At 44.6% G+C, this 24,871-nt stretch overlaps 3 protein-coding genes across 3 annotated transcripts; 1 reads left to right on the top strand and 2 right to left on the bottom strand.

The window, feature by feature from the left end:
• Window positions 1-3,238: 3,238 nt before the first annotated feature.
• On the bottom strand, window positions 3,239-4,268 carry LOC129597545 (uncharacterized). Its single transcript, XM_055495152.1, has 3 exons — window positions 3,573-4,268; window positions 3,334-3,500; window positions 3,239-3,272 (listed from the first exon to the last, which is right to left on the bottom strand). Exons 1-3 carry the CDS (start codon window positions 4,266-4,268, stop codon window positions 3,239-3,241), a joined length of 897 nt encoding a protein of 298 aa, XP_055351127.1.
• A 2,234-nt stretch (window positions 4,269-6,502) lies between these two features.
• LOC129597535 (la-related protein 1-like) lies at window positions 6,503-14,899 on the bottom strand. The gene is made up of 6 exons (XM_055495133.1): window positions 14,465-14,899; window positions 12,474-12,852; window positions 11,572-11,982; window positions 9,304-9,640; window positions 8,694-8,838; window positions 6,503-7,776 (listed from the first exon to the last, which is right to left on the bottom strand). The coding sequence occupies exons 1-6, from the start codon at window positions 14,582-14,584 to the stop codon at window positions 7,438-7,440; spliced, it is 1,731 nt and encodes a 576-aa protein (XP_055351108.1). The 5' UTR covers window positions 14,585-14,899; the 3' UTR covers window positions 6,503-7,437.
• Window positions 14,900-15,326: 427 nt separating this feature from the next.
• Window positions 15,327-22,735, top strand: LOC129597523 (zinc finger protein-like 1). Its single transcript, XM_055495109.1, has 8 exons — window positions 15,327-15,570; window positions 15,639-15,731; window positions 15,894-15,912; window positions 16,001-16,028; window positions 16,687-16,852; window positions 17,600-17,741; window positions 21,424-21,568; window positions 22,212-22,735. The coding sequence occupies exons 1-8, from the start codon at window positions 15,469-15,471 to the stop codon at window positions 22,444-22,446; spliced, it is 930 nt and encodes a 309-aa protein (XP_055351084.1). The 5' UTR covers window positions 15,327-15,468; the 3' UTR covers window positions 22,447-22,735.
• The last annotated feature ends 2,136 nt before the right edge of the window (window positions 22,736-24,871 follow it).

The raw sequence follows: 24,871 nt of genomic DNA, 5'->3' as shown, positions 1-24,871 counted from the left end.
GGTACTGGCGACCACTTGTAGCCACATGTGTCAGTGCCGGGGGGTGTTGTGGTACTGCCGACCACTTGTAGCCACATGTGTCAGTGCCGGGGTGTGTTGTGGTACTGGCGACCACTTGCAGCCAAATGTGTCAGTGCCGGGAAGGTGGTTTGGCACTGCTGACCACTTCCGGCCGCAAGTGTCAGTGCCGGGGTGTGTTGTGGTACTGGCGACCACTTGTAGCCACATGTGTCAGTGCCGGGGGGTGTTGTGGTACTGGCGTCCACTTGCAGCCACATGTGTCAGTGCCGGGGAGGTGGTTTGGCACTGCCGACCACTTCCGGCCGCAAGTGTCAGTGCCGGGGTGTGTTGTGGTACTGGCGTCCACTTGCAGCCACATGTGTCAGTGCCGGGGTGGTGGTTTGGCACTGCCGACCACTTCCGGCCGCGAGTGTCAGTGCCGGGGTGTGTTGTGGTACTGGCGACCACTTGCAGCCACATGTGTCAGTGCCGGGAAGGTGGTTTGGCACTGCCGACCACTTGCAGCCACATGTGTCAGTGCCTGGGAGGTGGTTTGGCACTGCCGACCACTTCCGGCCGCAAGTGTCAGTGCCGGGGTGTGTTGTGGTACTGGCGCACTTACAGCCACATGTGTCAGTGCCGGGGAGGTGGTTTGGCACTGCCGACCACTTCCGGCCGCAAGTGTCAGTGCCGGGGTGTGTTGTGGTACTGGCGACCACTTGCAGCCACATGTGTCAGTGCCGGGAAGGTGGTTTGGCACTGCCGACCACTTCCGGCCGCAAGTGTCAGTGCCGGGGTGTGTTGTGGTACTGGCGACCACTTGTAGCCACATGTGTCAGTGCCGGGGGGGTGTTGTGGTACTGCCGACCACTTGTAGCCACATGTGTCAGTGCCGGGGTGTGTTGTGGTACTGGCGACCACTTGCAGCCACATGTGTCAGTGCCGGGAAGGTGGTTTGGCACTGCCGACCACTTCCGGCCGCAAGTGTCAGTGCCGGGGTGTGTTGTGGTACTGGCGACCACTTGTAGCCACATGTGTCAGTGCCGGGGTGTGTTGTGGTACTGGCGTCCACTTGCAGCCACATGTGTCAGTGCCGGGGAGGTGGTTTGGCACTGCCGACCACTTCCGGCCGCAAGTGTCAGTGCCGGGGTGTGTTGTGGTACTGGCGACCACTTGCAGCCACATGCGTCAGTGCCGGGGAGGTTGTTTGGCACTGCCGACCACTTCCGGCCGCAAGTGTCAGTGCCGGGGTGTGTTGTGGTACTGGCGACCACTTGTAGCCACATGTGTCAGTGCCGAGGGGTGTTGTGGTACTGCCGACCACTTGCAGCCACATGTGTCAGTGCCTGGGAGGTGGTTTGGCACTGCCGACCACTTCCGGCCGCAAGTGTCAGTGCCGGGGTGTGTTGTGGTACTGGCGACCACTTGTAGCCACATGTGTCAGTGCCGAGGGGTGTTGTGGTACTGCCGACCACTTGCAGCCACATGTGTCAGTGCCTGGGAGGTGGTTTGGCACTGCCGACCACTTCCGGCCGCAAGTGTCAGTGCCGGGGTGTGTTGTGGTACTGGCGACCACTTGTAGCCACATGTGTCAGTGCCGGGGTGTGTTGTGGTACTGGCGACCACTTGTAGCCACATGTGTCAGTGCCGAGGGGTGTTGTGGTACTGCCGACCACTTGCAGCCACATGTGTCAGTGCCTGGGAGGTGGTTTGGCACTGCCGACCACTTCCGGCCGCAAGTGTCAGTGCCGGGGTGTGTTGTGGTACTGGCGACCACTTGTAGCCACATGTGTCAGTGGCGGGGGGGTGTTGTGGTACTGCCGACCACTTGCAGCCGCAAGTGTCAGTGTCGGGGAGGTGGTGTGGTACTGGCGACCACTTCCGGGTACCGGGTACTGCCGAATCGTACCAAAGCTAATATAAACGGTAGCTCTTTGCACTTGCTCGAAGCAATCCTCACAACGGTATAGACCCACTTTCTGACAGCAATTTTATTGACGATGCACGGCGATGATCAAGTGTATGCCGCCGTTCATGACAAAAACAGTAAACAGTGATCCGTGCTAAGTTCAGTCACTAGCTCCAAGAACAAGAATGTTCTATTCTTATACGAAAAACCAGAAAAATTAAATGCATGACAAGATAAAGACATCAAAATATGAGTCCGCAAAAGCAGGAAAATAAAAACAGAAAATAAGAAGCTTCAAAAGCAGTACAAGATAAAACAGGCGCCTAAAGTTTAGAAAAGACAGCCACGCCACAAACCTCCCTCTAGGCCAGCCAGACGACAATCACAGTGCAAAAAAGGCAAGATAAAAAGAGAATAGGCTAAGATCCACCCCCTCAGCTAATACTAAACATGTACGGCGATTAAGGAAAGCGATTGGTCAGCTCCAACCAGAGACGCAGCAACAAACGATTGAACATATGCAGTGTCGGTGGGAAATCGTTCATGCCGTCCATGCACCACTTCTTCCCGCGGTAATGCGACACAAGACGCGGATCTGCTGTCTGCACAGCGCACAGCAACTGCAAAAGAATGCGCATTCACACTTCATGGAATCGAGTAGCATAAACCATGGCAAGCAAAATATGTACTTGGTGTACTAAGCGTCATTACTTGCGTAAGCACTGTACACATCAAGAAAAGCTATAACATGTAGTAAAAATGCATATAAAAATATGTAACTGACCTTCAGTAACCGCCGGCCTTCATTCGTTCCGTTTTTGTCCGCTCGCCAGGTCAGAAGATGGCCGATTTCGGCAGCACTGAGCTCAGGCAGGGACGCTCCCAGAGCATTCCACAATGCACACTCAAAATCGGATCCTACTTGCAACGCCACCGTCAAGCGCGCTGAAACAGGTGGCGGGCGGTGGAATCCGTCGTTAACATGCAGATATATGCACTCGACTTTGAAATCGCAACGAATAAAATGGATGGACTGACAGGATAATGTGCGGCACGAACCAATAAAGCCGTGCAGCGTACGCCCAAACAGTTCAGCGTAATGGTCAAAAACATGGACTGCGCAGATTCCGGGCCGGGACGCCCCCACTCGGACGTGAATTTCAAATCCGACCAAGCGCAGATTATAATGTCGAATAGGTGTATTCCAACCGGCCAGGAACGCCAGGAAGTCCAAGAGGGCAGGCACGGCATCCGCATCACTCGCTTCCGGGTCATCATTTGTTACGGTAATAGTTCGTGTAGTAGTGCGCACAGTATGAAATAACACTGTTAGCAGTCCATGATCCTTGTAACGCTGTCTGCCCTGCACAAGCACGTGTGGAGTGAGTAGAGGCGACGCCATGATCGAATTCCACGTCGCGCACGTTCTTCGCAGTAGATGCTGACGGGCAGAATCCAAATGGGAAAACACTCCCATCCAAAGATCCAGAATAAGCTCATCCCAGTCCGTAATGCTGCTGACAACATCCGGCAGTAAAAGCCACGGAATGATCCCGCTAAGGCGATTCGAGAGTCTGCTCAGCGCGCCCATCTTCAAAATTCAGCAATTACACTACGTAGTATAATTATATATAGCCACCGTATTTTCAATAATTTAATTTACCACGCCTAGTGACGCCCGGTCAATATTCCGCACAATATACCACAACCGTCCATCCGCGACGTCCACGCTCACAAACACCAGATTCCGATGGTACCCACACAGACGTTCGAGTAAAGCGGCGGGTTGATCGCACGCATGCGGCAACGGTACACTGCGCTTGACAAAATCGCCCGGCTGGATGCGGGTCGGGAAGTGCGCCATGTAGTCGCTTGCATTGGTCCAGTCCTCGGGACGCGAACGCACGGGCACCCAGCGGACTGCACCGTGCTCCGCCCACCACTTCTCCGAGACTCTCCAGCGGATCCGCGAGGCGTGGACGACATCGGTTTGCTGTTGCCCCTCCCCCCAATGTACAACAAAAGCCTCGTAAGCGTTCCGACGCATCCGGCTGACGAGGCTAATCACCGTTGCCGCTTTCCAAATCCATGGCTGATTGGGTGAGTCTCGCCGCAGTACCGCCACGGGGATCGGTGCCCATGTTTCAGGGATCGCGCTGATTAACTCCGAACACATAAGCAATTGCTGTGAGTTAACCAGGAAGACCTGATCATAAGGAATACGCACACGTCGTCGTTTGGGACAGAGGAAGTCAATGAAGAGCCCGTTATCAGCCACATCCACCACACGCGCATGCCGGAAGAAACCGTCTTCACCCAGGATATCAACACTGTTTGTCCGTAGACTGGCAAAATCCATGGCCGCAGATTACTGACTGGCCGGCGTAGATAAATGTGATGCTTGTACAATAGAATTAACTGAGACTATCTCGTTAATGCACTTGAGAATTCACATAGGAGAATTTCGTGATCTTTTGGCCAGGTATGGCAGAGTGGTGCGGATCACTTTGTAATGACTGTATGGCAGTTCTCCAACGGATGCAAATCGTGCAATTTGCCATTCCAGCGCAGCCGTGCTGTGACCAGATAGCGATCGGGATCGGAAGATACGATCCGTGTTTACGCCGTGTTGGCAGCAACAAGTGCCGCATCGTCGGTTATTGTTCTCATCTCCACATTTACCGGCGCTGTTCTTATCTGATACATATCAGTACACTAAGTGGTGCTAGTAGTTTTTAAGTGCACTATCAGCGACTGTCTGTTGAAAATCAGTCCTGGTGAGAGCTGCTACCTTAGCAAATTATTTCTCTTTTTTTTAGTATTTTGTCAACAAAAACGACGGTGTAATAATATTAATTTCTAATTTTCCTGCATTTTATTCTTACATACGCTTTCCTTACCGGTATTTAAAGTACACTACTCACTCTTTACACTACATCTGCACGTATTACGCATACTCTACAACGGTGGCCATTTATTGCTGCAAATGATTAATTTTTATTTCAGCAGAACGAGTGCGCGAATACGCGATTTAATACCAGCAGTAATGCAAGTAACGGATGCAGTTGTCCCATTCCCGCGCATCGCGGAGATCGGGATCTGATGATACGATCGGCGTGACATTGATGCAGTGTTGGCAGCAACAAGTGCAGGCATCGGGCGTTGTTTTCACTCTCCAGACAACTTACCACTGATCACAGCCGCACCTGTCTGCGTTGTTTACATCGGATGCCGGTGCATGTTGTGTTCTTATTAACGATACATGCCCTGTTAGCGACGGTCTGTCTGAACAACCGAATCCTGCTGCCGCTGTTTCATTAGAAAATAATTTAAACGATTTTAAAAATTTTTAAATTAAAATAATTAGTTTTCAAATAAAAATACCGAGAAATAACCACTATGTACACAAAACTCCTGCCTCACCATTTTTATATGTTGTTACTTTATCATTTCACAGTATACACGATCGACGCGCAATATGTATTTGTAAATGGTTTTATTTCATTCAGACTATTTTCGCGAAAAATAAATTACACGCTTTACACCCAACGATGAAATGACGCCCAAAACGTCGTTGACGTACGTACGTACACACGTGAATTTTTGTGTTTTTATACACGAAACGCATATAGCGATTGCTGGTTAATACTGCAAAAAATGCTCGTGAGAACTATGTTACTTCTTGGTTTATTCGCTTATTTTTTTCAATAAAAATCGCGGCAATGATTCGGCAACAGTACTGTTATAATTTATGACAAAATGGCCGCGTCTCCGCTAGCTTTGCTGCATGTTACGACTGCATTAACGCGCTCATATAAAAAAAACCGCATATCTTTACAAGGCTTCATGTGTACTTTACGTAGGTACACGTATAAACGGCTTAATTAACGCGCTCGATTTAAGCCAGTTAAAAACCGGTTTTTCTTTACATGGAGCTAGGCTTCACGTGTACTTTACACGGGTACATATATGAACGGCTTAATTAACGCGCTCGATTAAGGCAGTTACAAAACCGGTTTTATTTAACGTACTCTGCCTAGTATACGGATACATGCATGTATACTGTACAATTGTACATGCACCTGCAATTAACGCGTCTAACGGATGCCATCTTTCCATTCACGGCCTGCCGGGCAGCGCGGAGATAAGGATCAGGAGCGGAAGATACCATCCGCGTGAAGTTGAATGCCGTGTTGGCAGCAACAAGTGCCGCGGCATCGGTCACTGTTCCCACTTTCCAGACAACTTACCACTGATCACAGGCGCACCTGTCTGCGTTGCATCGGATGCCGGTGCACAGTGTGTTGTTTATTAACGATGAATACATGTTCAGTAACTGTCTGTCGAAAAAAACCGAATCCTGTTGCCGTTGCTTCGTTTCGTAAATAATTTACGGATTTTTTAAAATTATTTTTCCACCCAAAATACTGGGAAATAACCACCCGTACAATATTGCGGTTTTATAATTTTAATTTTCTTTCATAATTATTTGTTTCAGTTTATTTTCAACAAAAATACCGGGAAATAACTGCCCGTCCTCATTTTTTTTATTTTGTTACCTATTTTATTTAAATTATTACAACACGATCACGATCGCGACCTCCAATATCAATCCTGTAAATGATCTTGTTTCAGTACGACGATTCTGGCGCGAAGATAAATTATACGTCTAACACCATCAACGATGAAAAATGACACCCAAACATGCACACTACCGGCACCGCGAATCAATCGCCCCGGCAGCGCATACACGCAACGCAAAAACAAATGACAAGTTAAAAAAAACAACAGCCAACAAACACCTTTAAATGAATCCCCGAATCAATGACACGACGCGCAAAGAAATTATCCCCACAAAATAAATGAACCAAATTTATGATGATTTTACCAACCGGCGAGACGCGGGTATAACGAAACACGGAAACGCGCCGCGCGCGCGTCTATTCCAACAACACACGAGACGAGAATAAATCCCCGGATAAATCCGCAATAAATCGCCGACAAATTATCCAAAAAATTATAAATGTCCATCCGGAAGCGCAAGCACCACCACGAATTATTTTCCCGCCGAACAATCCAAACAAATGTACAAAGAACACAAAATGCCGGAAACTGATTCACTCCGAAATTCGCAAAAAAATCCCGGAAATTAATTCACTCCGAAATTATCCAAAAAATCCCGGAAATCAATTCACTCCGAAATTAGCAAAAAAATCCGAAAATTAACTCTCCGAAATTAGCCGCAAAATTCCCGGAAATTAATTCTTTCGAAATTAGCCAAAAAATCCGCAACGCAAAGAAACATGGGTTAAATTTTCTCCGGAAAAAAATAAAAACAGGCATATCAACCAGGCAACAACGGTACGCGGGCGGACGCCACAATCCCAAATCCACAATCGATCAAAAAACTATAAATCTAAAATCCTCCCGACATTTCCATTCCCGCCGACACGCCCACACTGTATCACGTGCAAAGGAAAGCGCTGCAAACCGGTCCCACGCTAACGGCTGCATATGTTCACATTGAATTAATCCGATTTCTTCACCCCGGTGGACAGTTCCGACAGCTCGGAGCCGTCCAGGGAGAGCGCCTCTTCATCCTCCGCCTCCCCATCGTAATCCTCCTCGCAGTGACCCGACTCCTTGTCGTCGCGCTCACTGGGACTCTCGCCGCCCACGGGCAGCACGTCGTCGTCGGTATAATACGTCCACTGGCCGCCTTCTTCGGAGGAGGGCGGGGCCTCGCCGTCCATGTAGTAGTAGCTCCCGGTCTCATCGTCCTCCTTGATGGGCCAGGCTTCCGGCGCGTCACGGGAGCGCACCATGAACCCGTCCATCAGCTCCAGCAGGGTGCTACTGCGCACCGCCTACGAGAGAGAATATTTCCCATTCATGTCGGTTTCTGCTATTTCGAATTTTAATAATCGGATTACCTATGTATGTATTTATTTGTAATAATAATTTATTTCTATTTATTTGGAATTTTTTCATCCAGTTTTCCAATTTAAATTCAATTTTCATTTTTATTTCAATTTCGACTACGTACTGCTGCGCACTACCTGCACAATTAAAAATTAACTATGATTAATCTGCCATGTTTCATAAATTATTACATTATTTTTACGTTGATTATTCACATTTCAGTTACTCATTTATTTCCCACTCTCCCATTATCAGCTTCATTTAATTATTCTTTACTCTTCGAATTCCCTGTCCGGGAAACATATATTTACAACGCTGTTGTGGCTGGATTTTCAATTTTTGCAAGAATAATTTCATCCAGTTTTCCCACTGACAACATTTACGGAAATTTAATGAATGAATTTATTTCCAGAAATTAATAAGAATTCCACTTTATTTTATTTTTTAAAATTTCAAAGGGAAAAGCTATCCGTAACTCGCAAGTGCGTATTATTCACGACACAACACAGTCGTCCGCCACGCGTAACTTCCTCATCAGCCTCTTACATGCAAGCACGCCAAGGTCGACAGCACTTGACACACAAGCCTTATCAAAATCCAGTTAATTACGCATTCAAGAAGCCCACGCATAATTGATTATCCAATCATCTGCGTGTACGAGTACACGCGATAACTCTCTACAAAAGCTACCAGTATCACACCGCAGAAATTACAAAATCGAAAAATTATTCTACACTGTGAGCGGAAAAAAAAGATTCTAAACCCAGAACGAATTAATTCAACATAAAAAATTATGAAAGGAAAATTTGCGACACAATAAACTGAAAAAAAGCGCCACGGATGATGCAAAATGTCAACGCACCTCGAGAATCATGTAGAAGTCCTGCGAGAGCGAGCGGACCCGCTGGAAACTGGCCACCAGACTCAGCAGCACCGAGCCGTCCTCGGCCATGTTGCGGCGCAGAAAAAAGTCCTTCTGCAGATTATCCGCACTGAAGTAGTACTCACTGCAAAGCAGAAAAAAATACCACTGTCAAACTGAATAAATCACGAATGATATCCCCACCGACAAATGGTAACTGAATATTTTTTAATCAAATAACATGAAAATATACTCAATACAGTTTCAAACTATAATACGTACAAATTTATTACGAATATTTTTCCTGTTGCATCTTGTTGCAAAAACTGTATGATTGCAAAACAAAATAACGACACAAAATAACCGCATACAAACCACTTAAAAAACGTGAAACATGGCCAATAAATTAATAAAAAAAATAAATCGATGATAAGAAAATACCGTTAAAAAACAAACGCCAATAAACTAATCTGAACGCATTCTAGCACTCCATCCCATAAATCACTGCTGCAGAATATTCATAAATTTCGCGAAAAATAAATTCGAAAAAAACCGAATAATAAAATCACTCCCAAATTATCCCGAATATTTAAACAAGCAGTAAACGTACATTTGCGTGCGGATCATCTCCTTGAGCTCGGCCTCGGACTGCGGCACGTAGGCCGGCGCAAAGAGCTCCTCCTCCTCGGTGAGATAGTACCCGGAGGACTCCATCCCCGAATCGCCGTAATAATCGTACGCGCCGCCGTACTCATCCCCGGACGTGGAGAATCCGTCCACCGCCGACAGATAGGCGGCATCGTGCCCCGGGGTCGGCGGCGGGTAGTAGCCCCAGTCGCTGCCGGGCGTCCGGCTGCCGTCCGTGTAGTAGTGGTAGTCATAGCCTTCCGTCAGCGAAATATCATCCGCCCCGTCCGAGAACTGATCCCCATCGCGCCCGGCAAATTCTGCAGACAGTTAACCGTTATTCCCAAAATCCCCGTATTTAATCACTTGATACATTTAATATACACGTCATTAAAGTGATTCCATAACACACATGCAAAAGTTTCGTTATTTTGCACGAAAGTTTCGTTATTTCACAACCGGCAATTAATTCACTAGATCTATTTTCTTTTCATTTTCATTTTCCAGAACAAATGTAATGACTACTGGTCTTTTGATTTTTTTAAGATTTCATAGTTTGAAAATAATTTTAATTTCCGTTTACTCATTTCAGGAACAGAATAAAAAGAAATCATATTTCATTACGCTACTGCACTGTTTTATTTGGCGCCAGCCAGCCTGTACATATCTCATTCACACTGAAACCATAATGACGGTCAAATGTGATAAGAATTTACGACCACTTTGAAATCTAACGATCACTCAATGCCAGATTTATTCCAATTTATTTCTTATTTATTCCAGATTAATTTCAATTTGTTTTTTTTTTATTCCAGACTTATTCCTGTAGTCCTCATAGACTAATTTCCTTTTTATTGCGGACGATGCGAATTAATTTTCGGATTACTAACGATCGGATAAGACATGACCAAAACCTGGACAATCAATAAAAATATTTTTTCCAATTATTTCTTATAAAGCAAAATTTAAAAAATTGAAGAACGAAATTTTTTTGAAAAACACTCGAAAAAAAAAACGCTGCGCACGACAGTTTCGATTGTTCCCTGACGCGCGCCCAACAGTACAAGCACCTTCTCCTGACGAAACCTGACCGGATGCACTTGAACTCTTACGTAACAGTGTAACATACAACTTGAAGCAACACCGGTGTCTCCGCCGACACAGCACCACAGCCCACTCGAGCCACGTTACATCAGATGATCAGACGCACGGAAAAAAGCGTCAAAAATTATCACACGACGGCAGACATACACACAAGTACATTTTCCACTTGAAAATGTATCGTTTTTCCCCGCCGTCAACGTTGGCGATCGCCATCGCAGCCACTTTCCAAAGTCTGCATATTTTTTTCTCAAAAACACCGACCTGGCACCAACCACCAAATTGTATCCATTTTCGCCGATTTTCTTATCAGTGTGAACGCGCGCGCGCGCGGCGCACTCATCAGGTGACCCGGCAACACATAACCGGTAAACTGATCGCCCGGCTTACATAACCTAATCGCCTACAAACTGGAAAGACCGTTTATCATTCGTGTAAATATCGCTACTATCTCCTAAAATCCCTCGCAGACGTCTTTGCCACACTTTTCGCGTGCCGGCATTTTTCGCTACATTTTGAAACGTCGGCGCTAGCTGCCAAAAAGGAAAACCCCGGCAAATACGTTGCCACACCGACAGCCATGGCTGCTCTCATTAATTTATCACCCAATTAATTATCATCATCAGCATTTTCCACCAATAGAAAAACAAAATGCTCGCATGTATGCCAAAATCAACCGGCAACCACTCACACTAAAAAGGTAGCCAATATACACGGAATTTTAATGATCTGCGATTCCGCGAACGATACAACTGTCTTGCGGGCGAAACCGCGAAAAATACCGCAAAAATAATTCCATAATAATAATTCCAACTGACGACAACAGAGAATTATTTTCCAATCTGGCATACTAAAAAACTGCCCACATTTTTTCCAGCAATTTCTTCCACATTTTATTTCATAATCTATTTCTAATTGAAATAAACCGGATATCAATAATCGTTTTTAGTAACAGCTTCACACTCACAACACTAACGAATTTTCCCTATTATTTTTCGTATTTTAAAGGTGTAGTACTTCATATAAAAACTGAGCAGCAAACGCTAAAATTCGTTAATTTCAGAACCAGTTCATCGCATAAATTAATTCCATTTACAGCGAACATTTACCATTAGCAGCTAACGAAAGACCGCTCGCGCAACCGCCATACCTGAATCATACATAATCTCCCGGTTGCGGAAGCCCTGGATCTTGCGGGAGAATTTGGGCCGCGGCCGGTAGAATTGGCGGTGGGCGTTGTGGTGCTGTCCGAAGGCGGCGTCCTGCTGCGCGGCGGCGCCGCGGTTAGCCACGGCGGAGGGATGGTAGGGTGCCCGCGAGGGGGCGTTGTTGCTGTAGCTGTAGTAGGAGCCCGTGTAGCCGTATGTGCGCGGCGCGGGACGGGCGGCGCTGCTGCGCTCCGGAAAACCGCTGCTGTCTTCCCGGGGACGCCAGTGCCAGCCGGCGCTGTCCAGCTGGGCGGCCGCCGCTTCGCGGTGTTTCTCGTAGCGTTGGCGGAGTTTCTGCTGCATGGAGAGGCGCGGCGCAGGCAGCTCCAGCGGGATCCATTTGGTTTTGGTACCTACATGATTACGCTGTCTTTAAAATCAAATCTTCACCTGTTTAATGATTGTAATGGTTTTTAATAATTTTTGCTGATTTTTAATGATTTTTTTCTGATTTAGTGTGTCATGATTCAAAATGCATGAGTACGTCAAACGAGTATTTCTTATTTTTCGTTCACTAAATATTCAATATTTTCACGGTTTAAAAATAAGAATTTCTAAATTTCATAGCGAGTAACGATGAAACCGCAACAATATTTACATCATGTTCTGCTGAATATTATCATTAATTTCTCTTCGAATAAATATCAGAATATTTCCAGTGAAAAAGGTTGTCTACAATAGATTTTTGAAAATTCAATTCAATCAACGATAAATCAGGAACAAACATTTATCACCAAAAAAATTAAGCACTTCAGCCTGACAATGTACACATAACCGTAGAAATTATCGAGAAAATGCTATTTAATTGTAGTAGTAATTTAAAATAAAATAAAAGACGGCTGACCTTTCTTGCGGGTGGCGGCCGACTCATCGGCGGAGTTGCGCCGCTGCAGATCGGCCAGGGCCTCGCCCTGTTCGTCGTGATTGGAGAAGGGATCGGAGGCCGGCTCCTGGTTGGTCAGGCCGTCGGCGTCCTCGAGGGAGGGGTGGCCGGTGCCGGCGGAGGAGGTGGCCAAGGCCTCTGAAGTGCTGCAGTCACTCTCGGATTTGCGTTCTGACGACAGGGAACCGATGCCGGACGATAGGGAGGAGCATTTACTGGCGACGGGATACTGGTCGCTCTCGCTGGTGGTGTGCTTCTGACGGGGGATGAAGGGACGGGCGGCGAGATGGCAGGCGGGATTGTAGGAGGAGGCCACGATGGGAGCGGGGAGTTTCTTTTTCTACGCAAAAATAACGAAATTAATGCCACATTACAACCTTAATTTTTCATTACTAGTAATCACCAAAAAAATTAGCAGATCGCAAACTCGAATTTCTGCATTAACGATAATTAGTACGGAGTAAAAAATAAAATGAAATTAACAACAGAACAATTAGGCCACAATAATATTGAAACTTTTGACATCTAGTAATAAACAGATTTATTAACAAAGAATATTAAATAAATGCAAAAATTACGATAAATTCCAATACGAGTATAACAAGACTGTATTACGTATACAACTCACCCGACATCTACAGTCAACATTAAATTATTAACACTTAATTTTTGTTGCTGCTGAGCTTGTTAAGGGAAATTAATTATAAAAATTACGGTAAATTTTAAGAATAATAAAATACACTGATCGGAAATTGATCTGAAAATCAACGGCATTTATTTGCATTTAATTTTCCGCATAAAATCTACAACAAGGAGATGCTTAAATTAGGTACGTCGATGACTGCATTCTTTCCGCGAACCAACGCACAGTAAACACTAAACTGTATCATTTTTTTACCGGTGTTGACGGTATGATGATTTTTATTTGTTTTTGCATGCCGCTCTCTCTAATCACCAAGTTGCCAACCACCACGCACACACCGGCACAAATGTGAAAATTTAATGGGCCTCTACTCTCTCTACTCTGCCACTGCGTCTACTCTTTCTCTCTCTCTCTCCGCTGAGTCTCTCAGCCTCGGTCTGATATCAGTTCGCCGAAAACACCCCGACCCATCCTATTGTCAACAACCGTAACTCTCGGAGGCCCGCCGGCGATGACATCCATCCAAAGCCGGTTTTTTTCGCAGCACCATCATTAGACAGTCGTATAATATTTTTTCAACTGGAAACACCGCAGCCGGCCCCATCCACACGTGCCTGGTCAGTCGCAGACAGGGCTGTTTTTTTGTTATTCTGACTTGTCTAATCGACCATGACGACGCTGACTATTTTCCGATGGATTGAAAGTGTAACAAAAATGAAAAAAATAAACAGATTTAATTTTCACCTCTTTCTGCAGTGCGATTACCACAAACGAACGAAAAAACTGGCAAAAATTCGATTAAAATAAAAATTCATAAAAAAATAATAATAAAAAAATCAAAATAAATGACAAAAAGTCAAACACATCAAAATTTAATTAGGCTAATTTTCATCTATTAATAATCATTACGAATAAACCAAAAAAACGGCTACTATTCGTTTTGTTACCGAAAGAAAAAAATTCACAAATAACGGGCATTAAAAATCGATTGCTTTAATCTGAAAATAATTACTGCAGGATTACACCGTATTGCGCAACAGGAAGCTGGTATCCACTACTGAAAACGAGAGTAGCATTCGCAGCGCAATTTATAACACTTTTTTAAACAGGATCTGTGGGATCTATTCCAAAACGACCGGAGAAACTCGTGAATTTGGCCGGTGTTTACTCCAGAAAGGATTTCAGGCACTTCAGCCAAATTAAACCAACGCACGGTGCCGCTCTCTGTACCGATAGGCACTCAATCTATGTACCGCTACAGGGAAACAGCCCCATGCGCTACGGCAATCTCCGCCGCGAATAAACCCACCTGCTCTGCGTCGTTCCGCTCTCCTAGCGCCGGCCATTGTCGGGGATCATTGAAGTCCCGGGTAAAATCCAAGCATTCACGACGGGCAATCATGTTTTTAAAGAACTGTGCCCCGTTCATGGCCAATCACACACACACGGCGTCGAAGAACCCGCTCGCCGGCTGATCACGACGGGCTGACCGAATTGGAATAGTTCCAAGGGAAAATGCGTGCGAATGTCCCACGGATAACGGAGAATAATCAACCTCCAGGTCGGACAATGACCATGCAGGATTAATTGGGTAAAAAATCGTGGAAGATCCGTATGAAAGTGGAGAAAAATCCCCAGGGCCCGGATGATCTGTGAATGGAAGAACGCAATAGACGGCGAAAATGTGTGCTATGCGGTCGCATACGTGCTGTGTTAACTGCGTCTGCTTATGCTTACTGCCTGCTGCTGTGTCGCGCAGTTCGACGTGGCGCAATCGACATTCCTCTCTGGCCGGTGTTTACCGGCATGTGACGTCACGGTGCTATTAAGCAATCGGAAACACCCATATGCGGTGTTTCCTAAAAATCTGGTTGAAATGCTTCTTTCGGTCCCCTTCTTTCCCGCAAAAAAATAATGGGAAAAAATTTTAATAACGCCAACTATCAAATTAAGAATTCAGAAAAGGCTATATCAAATTAAGAATTCAGAAAAGGCTAAAAGTGAAAGAAAATTCGAGATCATACTTGAGTTTGACTCGAACAGAATACCACTGCCTCGTTAATTCACTTCCGTGGCGAGCAGATTGTGCGAAAACCGCCGAACCCACTCGCGTCATGCTCGCCTCGTGACAGGGGTGATTTGTGGCAGATTCCGACTTCCGACCACGACGCACGCTTTCAAAAATCGAATTTTTCAAAATCCAGTTTTTCAGACGATATAATCTTGCTATTCCGAAATTATCCTGTTTTCCTTATGATTTCGTAATTCATCAGAAGAGGAATATAGTGAAACGGTCTATCCTGCTCTCACATTATGGGTCTGTGCAAGTGTCCGCGGAGGCGGATGACGAATCTCTTCTGTTTCGAGCATCATGTCAATGTCTGCGAGGAATGCGTGGTGCATGATCACAATAAGGTTCGTCTTGACTTCATCTTCCCTTTTACTGACTTCCCTGGTTATCTTGAGGGTTGAACGATTTTCAGTGTGTGATAAAATCCTATCTTAACTGGCTGGAGGACAGCGGATACGATGCCACATGCCCGTTCTGCCATCGTGCACTGGGCGACAGCGAATGCGTAAGTGGCATGCTGAGACTCATGGTTTCCCTGTACCACAACTGTGGCACGCAGCTGAACGTACTGGGATTCGTGCAGTAGATCGAGTTATTACTGTGCTTCTGGGGATTTTTGAATTATTTTTAATGTTTACCGTTTGACGGTTTGCGTTTGTTTTTGCAGGCTCGGCTGACGTGCTACCGTAAGTTTGTCGTCCGAATTAGCAGTTAAAATTTGTAGCAATGTTTGAGGTTCATATGGGAGTGTTTGATTGGGTTTTTGATTTATAGATCTCTTTCATTGGTCCTGTCTGAACAGGTACGTGCGTTTCGGAATAATTTGAAAAATCTCTAAATAATAATATTGTAATTTGTCTTTTTTTTATTTTTCTGTAGTTGAGTTCAGATTTATGATTTCGAAATTATTATTTTATGAAGTATTTATTTATTCCGTTTTAGAAAACTAATTTTCGCGACTACAGCAAGTACAGTATGTGAGCGACTTTTGCTGCAGTAGTGAGTAGTAACTGATATAATGGACAATTAATTATTATAAACCGTTACAATCGTCGTACTTCTCTTTGCGTCAGTTTTCGGTGGGTTTCTGAAATACGGTTACTTACGACTTGCTGTAAAATTTACCTTTAAATTGGTCATTTTTATTCAGGTGTTTTCATGCGTTACTCTGCAGAGAATATGCACATTCGGTTATAAATTCGCTAATTGAACTTGAATAAAATTCAACTGCGATAAAATGTTGGTAAAGTATGGTTACACATATTTTTATTAAATTTAAATTGCAATAAAATTTTAGTAAATTAAAAGTAATGTTACTAAATTGTAAGAATGTTTTTGAACGGTTAGGCCGACTGCGGAAATTGGCAGCAGTGTCGCCGCTATTGACTGTGATTAACAGAATATTATGAGGTATTCCCGTTTAACCATAAGGCTTATTTATGTATTTCCCGTTTAATCAGATACGCCTCCCAACTACCGGCCAACACCGCCCCCGCCGGATATAAATGCTACACCTGCTCGCAGTGCATCTTCCCCAAGGGCAATCTGGCCAGTCCGGTGGCGGATGCGCTGCGCCAGCAGCTGGAGACGGTCAACTGGGGTCGCGCGGGATTGGGACTGCCGCTGGTGAGTAATAACGTGCAGCACGGATGCGCATTTTCAGCGTGCTAATTTCGCACGAATTTTTTAAATTTATTGGTCCATGTCTTCTATTTTTGGAGAATTTTATTTTATTTTTGATGTTTATTTTGTATTGTTTTTATCTTTTTGTATTTTTGAATTTACTGTTTTGGGTTTTATTTATGGAATATTTTACTTTTTATGTTTTGTTTTGTATTTTTATGAATTCTGGATTCTGGATTACTTCACTTTTCATTCGTTGATGTTTCTTTTGGCATTTTTTTAAATTGTCGTTTTTTCGTGTTTTATAATTTATTTTTGTTTTTTTTATTTCTGGACTGTTTTGCTTTCCATTTTTTTCTTTTTTTTTCTTTCATTATTTAATTTTGGACAGTTTGATTTGGCTGAGACGGGCTGACACGAGAATCTTACAAAATAAATTAAGAATTACGTTCGATTAATGTGTCGGGCATTTTGTGGTATTATGCCATGCGTGACGCTTCACATCGGTTGGGATTCTTCCGTTCTTTTTTCAAAAGCAGGGCTCCGGTAATAATTTGGAAGGTACATTTTAAGTTTTTATTTGTAATTTTTCAGTGCCTGTGCTGGTTATCATTTTTCGGCTGCTATCATCACGTGGATAATAATAATAATTAATAATCATAATTATTTATAAATTGGCGGATAATGATAATTTAGAATGCATGAAGATGTCGCGTAATTATTCAAAATGACCGGCATTTTGCTTGACAGTTGGACGGTAACGGGGGCACCGCGGCGGTCAATTTTGGCGCGATGGATCCGGAGTTTGTCCATAATCTGCAGCAGCAATCCCGGGAAACGACCATTTCCTTTGAACCGAGTAAAGATCATTCCAAGGATCTGGGTTATGAACGTAAGCCGTATTTTCTTAGCAATAATTTCGACTTTTAAGAATTAGCCAGCGTGCGTTGATAACGTTGATATACAGTTGGAAATGAATATTATCATAAATTTAATTATGGTCAGTGCTATGCGCCCCGACAATCGGGGCGCAAAGCAAAACGGCTGTGCGCCCCGATCGGGGCGCGAAGTAAATTGGCTGTGCGCCCGGTCAGGACGCGAAGTAATTTGGCTTTGCGCCCCGAATTTTCTAAACCAATAAATATCACGTAATACACTGTGCAATGGGTATTATAATGTTTCTGGAGAGACAGGTGACCTTGAAAAAACAATAAATGCATGACCTCCAGGACATATTGATCAGAACAGAAATACGGAAATATCCAATAAATGAGAAACTCAACATGAATATTATTGTTTAAACTGTAATTTGCGTACTAATTACTCAATCATGGAAATTTGTGCAATGGATCCAGGCCCAGAAATGCAGTTTGAAACTCTACGGGATCTAGAAACCTACATGGAGTCATATATGGCGAGAACAAACCAGCTGTTCATCAAAGGAAAGAGGACAGATATACTCCGTCCTTCAGACCGATTTTATATCACCCATCGGTATTCCAAGCTTACCTACGAATGCGCATCGAGAGATTTTTCGCAATGGTGAAGGCCGTTATGCGCGGACAAGGGCGCAGGGTCATCAAACGCATGCATCTTGCTGAATGTATTGAAATGGTACTGGCGGCAGTTAATTCAAAGGTTACTCTTTCGGACTACGGAGAATACATGAATAACGAAAAGAGATTAATCATGCACGACTTTCCGGATGTCAAAGTGGGAGAGATGGTCGGCAGACTGCTGACTAATTTTGCCGCTTTGGTGGTGAAAGAACAGTATAAGTTGCTTGCCAGAGAATTCTATACCACAGTATCAACTGGCGCGGATACTTACGAAACCAAACATCAAAAAACCGGAAAAGTGTATCAAATAATTTGCAATCCGGACAGTGGGGAAATGTGCTGCAACTGCTATGTTTCCTGCATGTTTGGCTTACCATGCCGGCATGTGCTTGCAGCAAGGCGGTTCCAAAGTATGCACACATTTGATATTAAAGACTGTCTTCCGAGATGGCAGCGATTGTCGTCAGAAAGCTCCGGAGAACATGTTGACCTTTATCACGACGTTGTGCTAGACGCATTAAGTGGTCACATGGATGAGAACGAAGAAAACCCTGAAGTCGAAAACAAGGCGGAGGAACAAACAGACAAGAAATTGTCTCGTCCGGCAGCCAAGTTTAATGAAGCCTTCAGAATTTTGTCGAAAGATCTTTCATCTGTTGTCGCAGCGCAGAATTCAGAAAGATACCAGTATATTTTGCAACAGCTGCAGCGTGCCTTGGACCACCTTGATCAAGGGTATTTGTTCCGCGTATTACCGGTAGTTGAGACGGCGTCAGTTTCCTGTCAGACAGATTTAACTGGAAAAGTTGTTGATAATCCTGCGCACTTACTGGAAGAAAATGCACAAAAAGAGACAGAAAAAAGTCCAAGAAGGAGTTTACCTGAATTCAAACTGTTTCGCGATGCCAGAAATGAACGCGGTCGACCACCAAAAAGCGGCTTAGGATTTTATGCAACACAAAATTCGCAAAAGCCTGAAACACCCGATGCGCCGCCCACACAGCCATACAAGAGTAAACCCAAACGACGACGTCTAACATGCCCTCCTGTAATAACCCTCGACAGTTTGCCAGATGAACAGCTAAAGCATACATCTGCTAAAAGGCGACGGAGCTCAGATGAAAATCCCGAGGAAGCGGGAGGAAGAAATCGTTTGGTGAAAAATATAGCAGGCAGATTTGCTATACACCAATCTGACATGCGCGCCCTTTCAACCATCGGACAATTCATCGACTCTAAGGTAGTTGCTGCTGTCTGTGCTTTGGCTAAAGCTGGCCTTGCATCAGTGAAGTCTGTTACCGGCTTCCTCAGCCCTCTGTGGGTGCAGAGATGCCAGCCGGATTACGAGGTCATTCAAACAGTGAGAGAAGATTACTTGAATGGAAAAACTATCGTGCAACCTTTGTTTAACATGACGAATCATTTCGTCACTGTTAAAATCGATCCACAGACACGTGTCGTAACTCTCTATGACTCGCTGGGATGGACACCCAGTCCGTGGGTTCTTCTGCAAATATGGACGTTGTGTGGCGAAAAGGAAGACGTTAATATCGTGATGCCGCCGGTTCCGAAACAGTCGAGCGCGTCAAATAACTGTGCCGTTTACTCGTGCGCGTTTGCGCTTGATATCATGCTGAAAGGAAATCCTGAAACCTCGAATTATAAAGAGGAAACAGAATTCCCGCAATGGCTGAAACAAATAATCGAAACTGAAATAATCTCAAAACCGCCAAAGAAACGTGGACGATTTACGCACGAAACCACCAAACCGGAAACACCGCAAATGACGCTTTCGGCTGAACAAGCTGCTAATTTGCGAGTTTCTTTGAACTGCCCGCTAAAAGATAACCTTGAAGAGATGAACGGTGTACCATTTTAATACCTTTTTAGAAGATTTCAGTAAATTGTGTAATTGGTATCTACCTGTATTTTGCAAACCCATTAAATTCGGGCCTGGAAGGTTTTCGTTTCCACATAAAATTCGGGGCGCACAGCCAAATTACTTTGCGTCCTGACCGGGCGCACAGCCAGTTTACTTCGCGCCCCGATCGGGGCGCACAGCCATTTTACTTTGCGCCCCGATTGTCGGGGCGCACAGCCATTTCGTTTAATTATTTCCAGTTAGCCGTACGATCCATGATTACAAACGATTTTTCCACCTTAAACAAAATAATAGAAAAATTGCACATGTTACAGTGGATTTGAAGCCGTATTATCGGGTGAATTTGTTGATTATTTTAAAGTTAGCTATTATTTTGTATAGAAAATCTGATGTGTTGTCGTGCGCGTATTGGTCACTGGTCGGCAGCTGCATTATTTGCATAGTTTTTATAAATCAGTACTTTGTTATTTTGGTAAAGTTCATAAATTTTCTATAAATTATGACTAATTTATTTTTGGCACTTTAGTAATAATTTAATACTAATAATGTTTTAATTTTTCATAAATTGGTACTGATTTTGGCGCTTTAGTGTTATTGTTTTTAATTTGTTTAATAAATCAGTATAAGTACTATTTTATTTTGACACTTTGACATCAAGCTGTTTTAATTTGTTTGAAAATTACATATTGCTATTTTATTTTAATTTAACAATAACGTGTTTTTTGATTGTAATTCTGTAGTGGCAGTATGATATTTTATAACAATTATTTCCTTTTTAATCGTATCTTCGTCTGGAAGTGCTTCGTGTGAGACGGCTTTGCGCTCGCGGTCTTGGTTAATTTTGTCTTATTCAGTAATTGTTTCGTCTCTATGCTATCCTGATCGGGGATCGTGCCCATTACACAAATCGCGTTTCCCCATTGGATTTGCATAGATATTCGCTGTTTAAAAAACTCTTTCGCCCGCTTTTGGCCGGTTGAAGTCGCTATACCGTTTTCAACCGTTTCTACTAGCTTTTAGTACCGTCTCCAGAAGGTCCGTAAATTTCGTTGATAGATTTTTGATATGTGTTTTGGCATGCGATGATGGTGGTTGTTGGGTTAATTTGACGTCGGCCAAAATGAAATTTGCAGGCGAGACCGTGCGGCGTGCTGGCGACTCGTACGAGAGCAAAGCCACACCGTCCGCATCGCGCTACCACGAAGCGCACGATTCGGACAGCGTGGAAGTGAAGTACAAACGGAAGCCGTTCGGTGAATGGTTCCAGCGTCTCATCAGGTTAGTTGATCCCTGGATGAATTTCACCCGCTTGGTTACACAATAATTGTAATAATGTACGCAGCGGCATTATTGTTTCAGAATTCGCTGGTGTCTTCACTTTATACGAAAATTGTCAAAAATTATAGCTGATTTCAACGAGACTTTTTTAAATTATTTAAGTGGATAAAATATTTAAATGGTATTCGATTTTTTCAGAAAATTAATTGTTTTGAAATACCGCGAATTAAGAAAATTTATTTGGAAGTGATAAAAAAAAGCAGATTATCGTAAAACGAGGCATTACTTATAAGGACCTTATTTGCAAACGTTATTAGTCGGAAGTATTTGAAAATAACATTAATTTAAAAAAATTAATTTAAAAAAAGTTGTTTTTAAGAAATAATTTTTTTGTTATATTTATAAAAAGCCTATTCGAAGACGAGTATAATTAAAATAATTTAAAAACAACAATTTATTTGCTTGATTAAAAGTAATGCGATGAATAAAATATGTGTAAAACAATTTGTGGAGCCTTGTTTAAACCAGGAAAATCGAATAACTGGCAGATGCATCGCAATGAATCGTGCTCGCTGCGTCGTATGAACGGTACCGGTGGCAGGAAGTTATAACTGTTGGTAATAATTATGTGTGTTATCGGCAGAGCGTACATTCCCCGGCCATCGGCCAACGACGCCAAGGCCGGACTGCGCCGGCTCTTCATCAGCGTGCTGGTCATCCTCGTCATGCTGCTGACGTTCGGCGTCTTCCTGACCAGCGTCAACCGGGCGCCCGGCTACGAGGAGGTGCCGGATGCCGCGGCCGATCTGCCGGAGGAGCTGGGAGCCGGGGAGAAGGCCGTGCGGCTGGAGGGGATGGGCGGGGAGTCGGCGCGCTGATACGGGTGTCCAAGGGTTTAATGGACCTGTGGATGGTGTTTGCTTTTGTGTCTCTCACGGGCGACGCGCGGATGTAATGCGTACAGTTATCTTGTGCTTAGAACGCCTGCTGTGCACTCATGCTGGCTTCTCCCTTTTTATTTTTGGTTTCTTAGCAGTGGCTTTGTGGGTGTCTTGGCGTTAAATTTCGAGTTGGATGTTGAATGGGCAGAGATTCACTGGAAAACACCGGGTGTTTGTTATACAGTTTACTGGAAGTGTTTTCTTGGCAGAACAACTTCAACTGTGTCTCGCAGGAATTGGGTTGATTAACAGTTAATTAGTTTGGTTTATGAATAATTTATTCAAAGTCCATAAAATTTAATTTAATTGCAATCAGAGCAGGTAGCCCATTTCCGGCTAGGTTGACAGTCTAGCATGGGATTTTAAACCTGGCTGAACGTCAAGACTTAATGTCTACAACTTAGCATCCAATAACCAAGAATTCAGAAAAAAACTGGCAGAAAACAGAGCGGCCTTAAAACACGACATAGAACGTAAATTACGAACATCACTACGAGAACGGTATATTTTATCCAACAGTTTAGGCATGGTTCGTGAAAAGGAATTAGCGGAAATACACAAAGGAAAAATCACATAACACGAAATACATAGTACATTAGTAGCCCCAATGGAAAGTGATGCGTGCTGAATAGAGAATCGCGTAGCGCGGTTTTGTTGACTATGCGGCGGTGCCCACCGCAATGTTGAAGAAAAAGGACGGATACTATGATGGGGGGTTCCATCTGGCAAGGGAAGCCGGGGCACATGCAGCCGGCACACTTATTCCACACAAATGCGGCAACATTACATATCTGGGGAGGGTTATCATGAAACTGGATGGTGACGACCTGCGTCGGTGCAACACGTTACTGTAACAGTTAAACTAAGACGTCTGGTGTGCTGGTACGCGCGTTTTCCTTACCGACGGTCTTACGAGGCTGGTAACCCGGTGGGAAGTAGGGTGGGCGCCACTTTGTGGTAGCGCTGGCCGGGCTAGTTGTCCACTGGGTGGGTAATGGCGGAGTCACAGTGGTTGTGGTGGTAACGGTCGCCGATACTGTGGCGGCTGACGGTGTGCTGGTCCACTCCGTGATCCGGCCGTCGGCGATAGTGCTGGATATGTCTGCGGCTGGTGGTACGGTTGTTGTCAAGGTTACCGGTTCTCCAGCGCCACAGAGTTGGTGTTGGCGTGGTCAGTGTTGCGAGAGTGCTGCTCAGTGGATTGCGGCTGGTGTTGCTTGATTCGGAGCTTAGTGTGCTCATGGTGCTGAGGAGTGTCATGGCTGACCATGCCATATCAGAACTGCAACAAAAGCAGTCGTCAGGCCAGTAATAATATTTACTGTAATTAACGCCGATCAGTCTGTGACCGGCAGCTGTAAATTACTGGACAAGTAGAAATCGGACATTTTCATCGGTACGGCAAAAATCTGCATGCTAAAGCCGACATCGCCTTTTGACACTGGAAGACATCGGGTTTATTTTACGTCTCCACTCAGAAAACCGGTTATCCACAGTGGCACGTGGCAAGAGCATATGCCATATTTCGCGACTGGCTAGCGGTAAAAAAGGGTCAATATTCAGAAATTCGGAAACAACTAGGAAATCTGTTTTCCAAGGAAACATATCCCATTCCACTTCCCAGTACAGCGTATCTTTGTTTGAGAAAACGAATACGCTAGCCTCGAACCTGTAACGCGCCGGCCAATGAAACGGGCGCTGCAGCGTCTAAAAAAGGCTCTTAAAAGGAATAAAAAGCACGGCACGAATGTGTGTCAGCAATTCGCGTAGCACATTCAGCCGCTGTTTACGTTCTCGTCTGGTGCGATAAGGGCATCTACATTTAATAGCTACATACACCTTATGATTTCCTTCAAATAAACCTCTTTAAACTGAATGAAAAAACATGGTATCTTGGCAGTTTCCCATTGTCACGTTCTACCGCTTTGCCAGTAAGCAAGGCCCAGTGGCAGTAGGCAGGTGTTTGCTGGGCAACAGGACGCGTGGCACTGTCAATGTACAGATAACTTAGCAATCCATCATTACGGTTATTTAATTACGGTACAGTCGCGTACATACCCGTTTGTGCATGGTTGCTGGCCAACGTTTGTCGTCCGGTGAGGAATTACTCCGGTGACAGCGCTCATGCCGGTTGACAAAGATGCGGATGAGACGGTCAATCCAGTGGAGGTTACCATAGTTGTAGTCGTTGGCGAAGCAGCCAACACGGGCGGCGTGACAATCCCGGTAGACTGCCGTCCACCACGTGTACTATCCGCCACACAGACAACGAACAACAGCACTGCCATCCGAAGGCAACGCGCTAGCAGCGCCCGACTAGCCATGATCAACGGCAGTGACCTCAACTTCCAGTCGTACACTG

The sequence above is a fragment of the Paramacrobiotus metropolitanus genome, unplaced genomic scaffold (genome assembly GCF_019649055.1).
Source record: "Paramacrobiotus metropolitanus isolate TYO unplaced genomic scaffold, Prichtersi_v1.0 Parri_scaffold0000106, whole genome shotgun sequence".
Classification (NCBI taxonomy): domain Eukaryota; kingdom Metazoa; phylum Tardigrada; class Eutardigrada; order Parachela; family Macrobiotidae; genus Paramacrobiotus; species Paramacrobiotus metropolitanus.
This window is presented reverse-complemented; position numbering and strand designations above follow the sequence as displayed.

Coding starts and splice junctions, on each gene's coding strand:
- LOC129597545 (XM_055495152.1), bottom strand. CDS start 4,268: ATGGATTTTGCCAGTCTACGGACAAACAGTGTTGATATCCTGGGTGAA. Junction 3,501..3,572: donor ACCGGGCGTCACTAGGCGTG/GTAAATTAAATT, acceptor TGAATTTTGAAG/ATGGGCGCGCTGAGCAGACT. Junction 3,273..3,333: donor CAGCATCTACTGCGAAGAAC/GTGCGCGACGTG, acceptor GTGCTTGTGCAG/GGCAGACAGCGTTACAAGGA.
- LOC129597535 (XM_055495133.1), bottom strand. CDS start 14,584: ATGAACGGGGCACAGTTCTTTAAAAACATGATTGCCCGTCGTGAATGC. Junction 9,641..11,571: donor GGAGATTATGTATGATTCAG/GTATGGCGGTTG, acceptor AACTGTCTGCAG/AATTTGCCGGGCGCGATGGG. Junction 7,777..8,693: donor ACTTCTACATGATTCTCGAG/GTGCGTTGACAT, acceptor TCTCTCTCGTAG/GCGGTGCGCAGTAGCACCCT.
- LOC129597523 (XM_055495109.1), top strand. CDS start 15,469: ATGGGTCTGTGCAAGTGTCCGCGGAGGCGGATGACGAATCTCTTCTGT. Junction 15,571..15,638: donor TGGTGCATGATCACAATAAG/GTTCGTCTTGAC, acceptor AACGATTTTCAG/TGTGTGATAAAATCCTATCT. Junction 17,742..21,423: donor CAAGGATCTGGGTTATGAAC/GTAAGCCGTATT, acceptor TGAAATTTGCAG/GCGAGACCGTGCGGCGTGCT.